Source organism: Euleptes europaea, chromosome 11, assembly GCF_029931775.1.
Source record: "Euleptes europaea isolate rEulEur1 chromosome 11, rEulEur1.hap1, whole genome shotgun sequence".
NCBI lineage: Eukaryota > Metazoa > Chordata > Lepidosauria > Squamata > Sphaerodactylidae > Euleptes > Euleptes europaea.
This window is the reverse complement of record NC_079322.1, coordinates 43,117,514-43,129,818: the sequence shown is the minus strand read 5'-3', so window position 1 is coordinate 43,129,818 and position 12,305 is coordinate 43,117,514. Positions and strand designations below refer to the sequence as shown.

The window sequence follows — 12,305 nt, the reverse complement described above, 5'->3', positions numbered from 1 at the left end:
GTTAACAAAATTAAAACTAAGATTATAACTAAGAATATGACTCTCTCACAACAACAAATATTAGTAAAAAAGACGGGGTTTAATATTGAAAATAAAGTTAAATATTTAGGTATATGGTTATCAAATAATAACCTTAACTTATTTCAAGATAATTATGTGAACCAATGGCAACAGATAAAAAAGGATTTGATAAGTTGGGAAAAACTGCCATTATCGTTATGGGGAAGAATTTCAGTAGTAAAAATGATGCTATTACCTAAAATGCTCTTCTTGTTTCAAAATCTCCCAATAATTAAGGGTGTACAGATATTTGATGTTTGGAAAAAAGATATTATGAGTTTTCTCTGGAGTAAAGAAAGACATAGAATTGCATACAATAACCTAATTGAGCAAAAAGATACGGGTGGATTTGGATTACCAGATTTGAAATTGTATTATCAAGCAGCATGTTTCACCTGGATTAGAAACTGGATTCTCTTAGAGAATCCGAAATTATTAGAATTAGAAGGTTTTAAATTGAGATTCGGGTGGCATGCTTACTTGTGGTATGATAAAGAGAAAGTAAATAAAGAATTTAACTCTCATATTATTAGGAAAAATTTACTGCAAATCTGGAATAAATATAAAGAAGTTTTTGAAAGTAAAACACCTGGTTGGATTAACCCTATAGAAGCATTTATGAGAAGAGGTGCACATTTAAATTTGGATTGTGATAATTATAGAGAAATAATAGAATATAAAGATGGTATATGGGAACTGAAATCAAAAGAAGAAATTTTGATTAAAGATTGGTTTATGTATTATAAATTAAGAGATGTTTTTAATAAAGATAATAGGTTAGGTTTTAATCAAACCAAATCAAAATTTGAGGTTATACTATTTAAGGGTAATAAAGGATTGATAGGTAGGATTTATAAATTACTTATAGAGACAAATTTAGAACAAGAAAGGATTAAGTTAGTGATGCTGAAATGGATGAGAGATTTAGGTTATAATATAGATTTGGAAATTTGGGAAAAGTTATGGAAAAAAGAATTTAAGTTTACAATTTCAAATGAAATAAGAGAGAATTTGTATAAAATGTTTTACAGATGGCATATAACTCCTGTATTATTAAGTAAAATGAAGAAAGATGAGGAAAATATATGTTGGAAATGTGGTACAGAAATAGGTACATTTATGCATGTTTGGTGGTTTTGCAAAAAAATAAGGAGGTTTTGGAGATTAGTTTTGAATGAAACGAATGATTTGATTAAATTAAAAATTAAGAAAGACCCCGCTTTTTGTCTATTGGGAATACCAAAAAAAGATTTGGATAAAGGTGACAGAGTCATATGCCAATATAGTTTTGCTGCAGCAAGAATTATAATTGCTAAAAAATGGAAGCAGTTAAATAAACCTTCAATTAAAGAGTGGCGAGAAAAATTATGGATGTATATGCGGATGGCCAAAATTACAGCATTTCTATATGATAAAGATATGGAGGAATTTAAATCTACGTGGGCAAAGGCCACCGCATATTGGGATAAAGTGGCAAAAACGGATTTTAAAAGTATAGTTAACGAATTATAGTATAAGATGATTTTTAATATGATATAATAATAGCTTTTTCTTTTTATATGCCATAACACTTCATCGGAAGTCCAATGGTGGAGGGCACTGGTGGGCGGAGGGGTTTTGTATTCGGGGCACATGTTTTATAAAATGATTTGAATATTGTAATAATGGATAAATTGTGTCCTGATTATGTAACTTTTGTTTTTTTTTATGTACATGTAATTTTTATTTTATTTTTTGTTTTTTGTTTTTTTTTCTTTTTGTGTGTTTATTATGAAAATAATAAAAAAATTTATAAAAAAAAAAAAAAAGAAGACATCTCTAGCTCAAGTCTTGGACCATGGACCCGTTTCCAAGTCTCACATGGCACACTGGCCTGTCCTCAGCAGAAAATTAGTTAGGGACAACCTGGATGACATCTTAATAGACCAGAATTTAGTCATGCAGTTCACCTATAAAAGGGAAGACAGATGGCAGAAAATGTATGGCTCTCAAACCTTTCATTCTGGCAGACTGCTTCTACAATTCAGGCCTGACTCCAAGAAACAGACATGGTTCAAATCCAAGCAAAACCTCAGAGCTTTCACTCTGTACAGCAACTCAGGAACAGCTCAGACCTCCAACACAGGAGGGAAACATCAGACCAGCAGCAAAACTGACACTACTGTAAGTCAGCCCCGTGGAGAGCATCAACAATTCCATTGACCCTGGCAACTACCAACCAATGGGTAAAGGAGATGACAGATCATGGCCATTACATAGAATTTATCATCCCACCTCAAAACAGATTCTCACACTCGCTAGTTTTCTCATTGCCCCATCTAGAGGCAGCAAACCCTGGGTGCTATCAACCATCTACTGAAGACTACAGCCATCAAGCCCATGCTGTCGCTTTAAGGGTTTACAGTTTTCTGTTACCCAGCAGAAAAGAAATCGGAGAGCTATCATATCCTCAGGTTCCTATATGGGTTTGAGATGTATAGGAAGCCCAGGATGGATCCCTTGAGGACCACAGAGGAGGTTTTGCAATCAGAAGACTTCAGGGCATCCATAGATGTGACCAAGGAGTACCTTTAGATACCCACAGCTCAATCTGACAACTTCATCAGAAGTTCAGCTTCAGACAGAGGCACTTCCAGTACAAGAATATGGCATTCAGATTGGCAACAGCACCCTGATATTCACAAAGCTGATGGCCTCAGTAGCAGCAAACCTGCATCTCAGAGGGATTCTCATCCACCCATAACTTGATGACCTAGTAATAAGTGCTTTCTCCCAAGAACAGGCACTCAAAGAAATCCACCAGCCTTTCAAATCACAGATTTCTCATCAACTTTCAGAAGAGATTATTGACCATGGTTCAGGTCATCTCGCATCTGGGCAGTGACAGATTCAAGTCCAGGGAAAACTATTTCTTCCCCTCGACAGGGCAGAGAAGATTCTTTAAGAAGTAAAACAGGTTTGTTATTCAAAGTCAGCAGACTTCATGTTCTTAGCAAGTCTTCAAGGTCATATGATTGCAGTAGTTAATTCAGTTCCTTGGGCCCAGGTGCACTCACAGGTACTTCAGTGGATCCTGCTGTCATACCAGAGGCATATAGTTCTCAGGAAAAAAAACAAGCAAATCAATATCAGTTATCATCTCAAGGCAGACCACCAGTGGTGAACAGCTGAGGAACACACATTTGTGAGTAAGCTTATCCAAGTGAGTACCAATCTGCTGAGTATGATGGATGCTAGCCTGACAGGCTGCGAAGCACATTATTGTGCACTGGGCCATGTGCAGGGTCAGTAGTCACAACGTAAAGCTGCTCATAGCACCAACTTACCGGAACACCAAGCAATCTCTTCACTTCCAAGACCAGCTGGTTTAGAAGTACATTTGCATATAGACAGACAACACCACTGCCAAGGCTCATGTGAATCATTCAGCAAACACCAAATCCAGGAAGCTTCAGCAAGTGTTCAGATCACACCTGAGTCCTTCCTGATCAAGACTCCGGGTGAGAGGCTGCCTTCAACTGAGTGCCTTCCCCACCCCACTCTCATCATTGGTTCAGGTAAGTACTTATTCCTTTTTATGGTGCTGCATATTAAAGGTATCCTTATCCCTTTAAACACAATCTATGTCTTCTTTCCCAGATTTTGGAGACTGCCCTCCTCAAGGCTCCACCTCACTTGGGAGAGACCTGACCAGTTTCTTCAAATAGGCATTCCCTCCATGCTGAGGCCCTCTGTCTCTCTCTTGAGAGCCTAAGCCATGATACTCCTTCCCCCCAGCAATAAGTGGTGCCTAGCCTGGCAAAGAGACAAGCTCCCATCCTCTTTCTCTCTCTCCACTCTTTCCCCACCAGTCCCATTCTTTTATCAGATCCTGGCTCAAGGGCGGAAAGACCACTCCACCTACAGGGGCCCAATGCCATTTCCACCCTGGCCATGCTTACATCTAGCTGAGTTGTGGCAGCATGGGTCCAATGTGCAGCCTCCACAGCCTCCCATCCCCATGCCCTGAGAAGAACAGAATTTTGTCTCAGTCAGAGCAAAGTGGATCTACCCACCCGTACCAGACTGGACCAAAGGTAACCATCCCTTAGCCACGAGATATTGTAGATCCTGACTCAACAGACCACCTTGTGTGGACCTCTCTGACTCACCATCCAGCAACAAGGCACCCAGGTTCTTCTCAAGACATCTGTGTCAACAAGGTACCTGTGTCAACAGGCACTCAAAATGGATGTCTGATGTCTCCACAGCCTATGGGTATTCTATATGCTGTCCCCTATTCCATCGATACCGAAGGTTTTAACCAAGCTGAAATCTGAAATGGCAGAGCTAATTTGCCTGGTTCCATACTAGACCAAGAGGACATGGTTTTCCAGCCTGCTGGAGTTGTCAGCTTAACCTCCATGGGAGCTTCCAGCATTATCCAACATGATGAAACAGGATCTAATTTCTCAGCTCGACAAAGCTTGGCTTCATCTGACAGGATAGAAATGGTGCAGCAAGTGTTGATCATGGAAAGTTTATCTGATCATGTTGTTCAGACAATGATGAAGGCCTGGGAAAGTGCAATGTGCAGAATTTATAGAAATTCTTGAAAGACCTTTACAAGATGGTGCAAGAGAAAACACTTGCAACTGAACTCTATGGATCTTCCTCAAATCTTAGACTTTCTGCAAGATGGGTGTTTCCCAAGGTATAAAGCAAGCACTTTTCATCATCAGCTGGCTGCCCTGAGCACTCGTCTTCCATTGGTTGTGGATGTGCCTCTTTCCAGATACCTAGCAGTGAAGTGATTCCTGAAAGGGTAACATTGGTCATTTATGCATGGGTACTTTCACTCACGTTCGCCCCCCAGTTTTCCACCCATTAGAGATGACCTCATGCCCAGCCCTCACTATGTCCGGGTCTTCCCATTCCTCTGTTAACCCGACTCTTCCATCTTCCCTGAGCAAAGGCCAGGTGAAATCCCCATGCAGAAGGCAAAGTGCGGGGCACGCAAGCTTGGTTTTGCTCACAGCCAATTACAAAGCAGAATGTCCAGAGGCAGGGATTCAAATACTTTCTGAGCATAAGAAAGGCTTTTTAAATTGCTCCCCCCACCTTCAGATTGTGCTTTTTTTTTTTTTTTTGCATTGTTCTTAAAATGCTTTTTTATGTGGCAATTGGGTTGGGGGGGAGAATTTTCTCTCACAGTAAGCACTACAAGTAAGCCAATTAAAAGGCAGCATTTAAAGGGGCAGGGACTTGATCTGAGAATGGAGACTGCTGGTGCATAGATTCCCAACAGGAAAGTGTAGGTCCAGACAGCAACGAACCTTAGGTAAAACTCCCATTCATAAATGACCATTGTCTCAGTTTCCAACAGATTTCCTTCCTGGAAACGTCATCTCATCCTTCAAGCTTTACCCAAACTACTGTTTGAGCCCTTGAGGGAAGTTTCCCTGAAGCTCCTTACTCTGAAGAGATCTACTCAGAATCCTACTCATATCTATTAATGGGGCTTTTACCCCCCAAGAAAGTGGTTTTAGGATTGCACTGATAGCAATGGACAAGACTGGAAAAGAAAAAGAGGAACAGGTATTTGACTCACTCATATATTTTAAATAACACCATGCAGACAGGTTAAAGGGGTAAGAGAAAAACTATAAGATGCTTATTTTGATTTCGTTTACTTGGAGACTGTACAAACAGAGAATTATAATAGGGAAAACTCAGTATTGTATATATGATCTATTTTCAGTCACATAATGACACCTACAACAAATTATCCAATGGCATCTCCATAGTAATAGACGTTCATGCTATAAAAACTAAAAGCCACTAATTTTAATTATAGCTGCTATTTCTGTATAAACTGTCACCAATTTCAAATATTCATGGATCCCAGAGACTGGTCCCAATCCACTGCCCTAAGGCAGGTTCACCATGTACTACTGCAAACCATATGACGAGCTCTTTAAATGTAAACCTGCATTGTTCAAACTCTGCAGTGCTAAACGAACAGTAATATACCGGTAACTCACAACACAGCAGGGAACAAAATGCACTTTGCCCCCTCACATCTACACAAAACATTAAGTTAAAATGTAGCAGCTGTCATAAGCCTTGTAGATTCAAACTAACATTGCAACATGAAATATTAAGGTTAGATAAAGCTTTATGGACACTGATGAAGAGAGCTGTGGAGGAGCTAAGCAAGCATCTCCCTGATGAAATGGAGAAATGACAAGGATATGTAATGGCTTAGCCCTGTTCTCCCTTAAATACTAAGCCTGGTAAATGTGCCAGATTTCACAGCTGCCTATAAGTAAAAATAATATATATATTTACTCCCCTGTGCAGCTACCCTGGAATAAAAAACAGATTGAAGTAACAGATCTCTCCCACCCCAAATTTAGGAAGTTAAATCCTCTTTCCCGGAAGTGTGGGGTCTTTCCCAGTGTTAGCAGAAGAACAGGGAACATCTCTCAGTACTGTCCACAACAAAGATAATGATTCCTTGCTTGACCAAGACCTGGAAAGTTAGGAAGCAACCCTCCTGGGAATATCATCAGCACTAGGGATGGGTGTTCCAGTATAACCAAACCAAAATATATATCCCAACGATACCTTACTGGTATTTTTCGGATACATTCAGATCCCCACAAATATATCTGGGGGTTTCTGTGATTTTGGGGAGAAACAGTCCCCCCAAATCCCAGAAATATGCTGGATTAACCATGAATATCAGGGGCGAACATTTGCAGGCCCTTAGGACTGTTCCCCCACCATGTTGCTGTGTTTCTTGGGGCTTGGTATCAGCTTGCCAAGCTGCTTTAGGGTAAGATTCTGTCACTTTCAAGTGTTTTTGTTGTTTTTAAAAAAATTGTTTTTTTTCTGGAGTTGGTTTGTATCAGGTTCGTTTTATGGATTCTTGCATTTTACATAGTTTCAGATTCTTCATGTTACAAAGTTGAGATTCTTAGGAATTACATTGGTTGGGTTTAGAGACAGCTTCAATGGGGTTTGGGAGATTTTCACATTTTACATTTTTCACAGGGTTTCCCCCCTCTATAGGAAACAACGGAGGACTCCTGGGGCTCCTTGTTTAGGGACCCATATAATTGGACCCTGCGTCCCAATTAACTTGAAATTTGGGGGTTATTTAAAGGACAGGCACGAGCAGCTCTCCTGCAACTTTGGTGCCAGTACCCTTAAAAGCACCCCCCAGTCTCCCACAAAGATTCCCCACAGGGAATAATGGAGCCGGAAAACATTGGAAACCTGGGGGGGGAAATGATTCCAATACAGTGCTGGTATTTGGAAGCTGGGAATACCAATATTTTTTCAGCTCCATTATATACACATCTGAAAAGTACCTTTTTAATTTTTTTTCTGTACACTCCTAATCAGCACATATTTGCAATCAACCAGACGTCAGCTGCACAGATAGTTTTGGTACAGCAAGAACTATAAAATGAGGGCTGTGTGTGTGTAAAGTGTAGTCAAGTCGCAGCCGACTTATGACGACCCCTTTTTGGGGTTTTCACAACAAGAGACTAACAGAGGTGGTTGCCAGTGCCTTCCTCTGCACAGCAAGCCTGGTCTTCCTTGGTGGTCTCCCACACAAATACTAACCAGGGCTGACCCTGCTTAGCTTCTGAGATCTGACGAGATCAGGCTAGCCAGGGCCATCCAGGTCAGGGCTACATGCACAAATAACACCCACAGTGTTCAAGTACAGCCACATTACTAGGTTACATGCACAAGGCTTCACTATAAATCAAGCCCCACCCATGTTGTCATCTCATACTGTATTATATAGTGTAGATGGGGCCTCTGTGTCATAGTGCTATGTACACGCAGCTGCAGTTGGTCACACCCCCTACAATGCAGGTTAACTGAACTTCTTAACATCTCATCCGCCACACCTTTAATTCTATCTCCTTTTTTACAAAATGTTTGCAGATATATTCCCCCACAGTTAATAACTAGAAAGGGGTAAAATAATAATTCCCCTCCCCCTCATTTTGTATTATTCTTTGATGTGGTTCCTTTCAAGTGATAACGTTGCATTTTCCCATGTTAAAAAAAGGTATATGCTGTTTTCACTTGTGATCCTACAATCTCAGCACATGCTCGTGTACGATCACAACTTCAGCTGGCAGCAAATAGATCAGAGAAGCCAATGGTCATGCGAGATTGCCCTTAATTTCTGCAAATCTGTCTTGAATATAAGCATAATACTAAAAGATTTGGAAGCTAATCTGTCCAGATTTGTTTTTCCTCCAAATTAAGTATTTTCAGCATTATCTTCTGTAACTCCCACTAGTTATTTGTATTTTTATGTAGCACTCCAATTACCTAACACTGATCACTAAAGTAGTCCTCAGAAGATCTTAGCTGCCTGATGAGTAAACAATTTATATCTGAATGCAAACACAAACCACAGGTCTCTGACACATATCAAGTTGCCAGATTAATGTTTTATAATTTATTTACATCAGAACTTGTTACTCTACCTGCAATTTTAAGAATAATAACTAGTTACCCAAATGCATTACTAGAAGGCAAGGATTTTTGGCTACATTTCCATCTGTGTCGATCACCTTTCTTAGTATTGTCATTTTTCTTCTCTCTGTCTTGTAGTCTCTGTTTGCACATTGTGGTATGACAACAGTAATTACACTTTTATAATTCACAGCCTAATGAAGGACTGTCTTAACTAGGGCATGGCAAATGTGTTATTTGTGAGTAACCTCATCTCAGAACCTTTCTTGATGCCATACAGATATAATTTTAACAAGTAATTACTGTTTGTACAGAGCATTAGGCACTCATATAATAGTGAAGAGAACTATGGTGACATATGATGACTAGGGGCTTAGCCGCACCCTATGCTTTGGTTTGTGCTTAAATGCTACACATCATCTATCACTATCTATCACTTCAAGCTCTATTATTCACACATTCCAAAAGACAGAAGCCCAAAGAACAGTTACAGCTACATAGACAAACCTAAAAGGCTTTTTAACCAAGAATATATTTGTAATAAGTTTGTAATAGTTTCTTTATTCATAAGTTTGGTCTAAAATTAATTATTATCACTCCCATCCATGTGAGCAAACTCTGATTTATGTCTACGGATTAAATAGGACTGTAACTACAGCTTATGATTTAGAGCTCCGAACTACACAAGGTAGTTAAGCACAGCCAGGTCACTCTTTAGCCAGTAAAAGAACAATATGTAGAATGAACCAATGGATGCCAAAATGCCATTCCATCTCTGGTAAATCTGGGGAGGGGGCGTGGCTCAGTGGTAGAGCATCTGCTTGGAATGCAGGTCCCAGGTTCAGTCCCTGGCATCTCCAGTTAAAGGGACTAGACAAGTAGGTGATATGAAAGACCTCTGCCTGAGACCCTGGAGAGCCACTGCCGGTCTGAGTAGACAGTACTGACTTTGATGGACCAAGGGTCTGATTCAGTATAAGGCAGCTTCATGTGTTCATGTGTGCTCAAATCATCAACAAATGAGCCCATATACAAATCAAGTATTATATCTTGAAGTGACAGAAAATAAAATAAAGACATTTTACTCTTCACAAAACCAGCCTCTGTACCACTCATATGGACAATCCTCACATGCAACCAACAGCAATGTATTGTTGGAAACTGCTGCTCACTGTAATTTTGATAATCCTGTTCACACATTACACAGTGTTCACCCATTAGACAGTGTGCACCTGTGGATGATTGAGACAACTTAAATGTTGAGTCTTTTTGGCTCCTCACCGTTCATTTGATCTGGCTCCCTGGGTAGTCTGGGCCAGGGAGAGATATTAAGACCACCACTAAGACTGCAACCTAGTGTGTGTTTTTTCAGTTGGGAATAAATGCTATTGGATTCAGAGGGGTAGCTGAGATTATCTGTTATTGGGGGGAGGGAGGAACAAGAGTTTTATGGCACATTAAAAAGATTTTATTCCAGCATAATTTTTCATGGAGTAGAGCCCACTTTGTTGTCATGTGGTTCTAAACTTATGGAACTTTATGCCAAATAAATCTTGTTAGTCTTTAAGGTGACATAAAACTCCTGTTCACTATTGAATGTACTTTGAAAAAGCTGTGCATGGGAAGGGATCAGGCAGCCAATCAGTGAAAGGGTCATTAATATAGGTCAAAATCAACACCATAGCAGCTTAGTGACTTATTGTGGTATGATGGTGGGTGATCAACTACTTCACTGGTGTGCAATGGCAAAAGAGTCTGAGTTATGGTTCAGAAAGTGCTTGGATGGCTCAAACCTCACACACCCCTCCCATTGTAAACTCTTCAAATAGCTTTAGGCAAGCTGCATTCTCAGCCTCAGAACACCCCCTCCCCATATGTCTGCAATATGGGTTCAGTGATAGAGCATCTGCTTGACATGCAGAAGGTCCCAGGTTCAATCCCCGGCATCTTCAATTAAAGGGACTAGGCAGGTTGGTGATGTGAAAGACCCCTGCCTGAGACCCTGGAGAGCCACTGCCGGTCTAAGTAGACAATACTGACTTTGATGGACCAAGGGTCTGATTCAGTATAAGGCAGCTTCATGTATTCATACCTTGCAGAACTGTTGTAAGAATTATATATTCCAAAGCCCCATACTGTAACCAGATACACGAAACTGATTTCACACAATAAGCAAAGGTAACGCTGTAAATCTAATACTTCAGCTCTCTCAATCCTTTACTGTACCATTACTTTTTTCTCTCTCTTTCCTTACTCTGTAATCTACCTTGAGTCTGTGAGAAAAGCTGGCGATAAATACCTAAAAGTCACCGCATCAGCCTGTACCAACCAAGGTACACTACTGGCAAGCTTAACAGCCCAGTTGGACGTATTTTTACTTGCGAGAAAGTCCCATTTAACTTGGAGTAAGCATCGATCCGGTTGGGCTGCTGGACTCCCAAATGGGAAGCGAGCCACCTCCTTCCTTCTCCATCAGCAACTAGTGCTCCAAAACAGAGCCACTCTCTCCCAAACATGTATGCGGGCGAACTCGGGTTGGATTCCGTGCCGGCAAGGGCAGGCCCCAGACCCCTGCATCAACCGGCGGAACGGTGGGTTCCATTCATAGAGTTGGAAGGGACCACCAGGGTCATCTAGTCCAACCCCCTGCACAATGCAGGAAATTCACAACTACCTCATCCCCACACACCCCCAGTGACCATGCCCAGATGGCCAAGGTGCCCTCTCTCCCATGCTATTCACATTTACATACTGTTAACATTTACATTCTAATGCTTGTCTGAATTCACTCTCCTCTACTTAAAGACAGATGGATTAACTTTCTAGCTGTATCTGAAGAAGTGAGCGGTGACTCCCGAAAGCTCACACCCTGCCAGAAAATATTTTTGTTAGTCTTGAAGGGGCTACTGGGCTCTTGCCCTTTTCTACTACCGCAGACAGACTGACACGGCGACCCACTGTGAATTATCTCCCTCCCATGATCTGCCTAAATCCACAGAACCAGCCTTGCTGACCGATGGCCACCTAGCCTCAAGAACCTCCAGGGAAGGCGAGCTCGCCACCCGTTCCACCGAGAAGCCGCTCTAACTGTTAGGCGACGCTTCCCATTGTCTTTCAGCAGTGTCGCGAGAGAACCCAGGTGGGCCGAGGGGCGCTCCCTCGTTTTGGCCGCAGCCGTCCCAGAGCCACTCCGCCCCAAGCCGCTCTTCGACGCCCCAGGCGCCCAAGCGCAGGCGGGAACGGCGGGGCGGCTCACCCGGAGCGGCGGCCCCACTCGCCCCCTGGCCGGCGGAGGGTCCCCGGCGCGCCCACTCCCTCACTCACTCACTCACCCGGCCTCCGGCGGCGGGGGCGTTTTTCCTGCGCAGCGTGAGCCCGCTCCGGAGCAGCGCCGGCAGCTCCCTCAGCTTCTGCCGCAGCTGCACTTGCTGCTCGGGGTCCCTGGCGCCGGCGGGGCCGCGGGCCAGGAGCAGCGGGTCGGCCCGGGCGCAGGAGGGCTGCATGCTGCCGGCCGGCCGGCCGGGCAGGCTACCTGCCGGAGGAGCCCTCCCGCCGCGCGCCCCCTCCCCGCTCCGGCCCAGGCCTGGCGCGCGCGCCGCCGGAGGAGGAGCCGCCCGCCCGCGCGCGCCCTTGCACGCGCGCACACACACACACCTTCGCCTGCTTATGCAAAGCGCGCCTGCCGGGCGGACGCCCCCGCAGCTGCCACGGCCCCAGCTGCAGCAGCAGCAGCCGCCGCGTGGCCCGCCTCCCCG

The 12,305-nt window shown here is 42.9% G+C and overlaps 1 protein-coding gene across 1 annotated transcript in view; it reads right to left on the bottom strand.

The window, feature by feature from the left end:
- Positions 1–12,053, bottom strand: part of RAPGEF5 (Rap guanine nucleotide exchange factor 5) — a 141,698-nt gene extending 129,645 nt beyond the window's left edge. The window contains exon 1 of the mRNA XM_056857527.1: positions 11,883–12,053. Within this exon, the coding sequence (XP_056713505.1) occupies positions 11,883–12,053 (171 nt within the window). The remainder of the gene's footprint in view (positions 1–11,882) is intronic.
- Between the last annotated feature and the right edge of the window lie 252 nt (positions 12,054–12,305).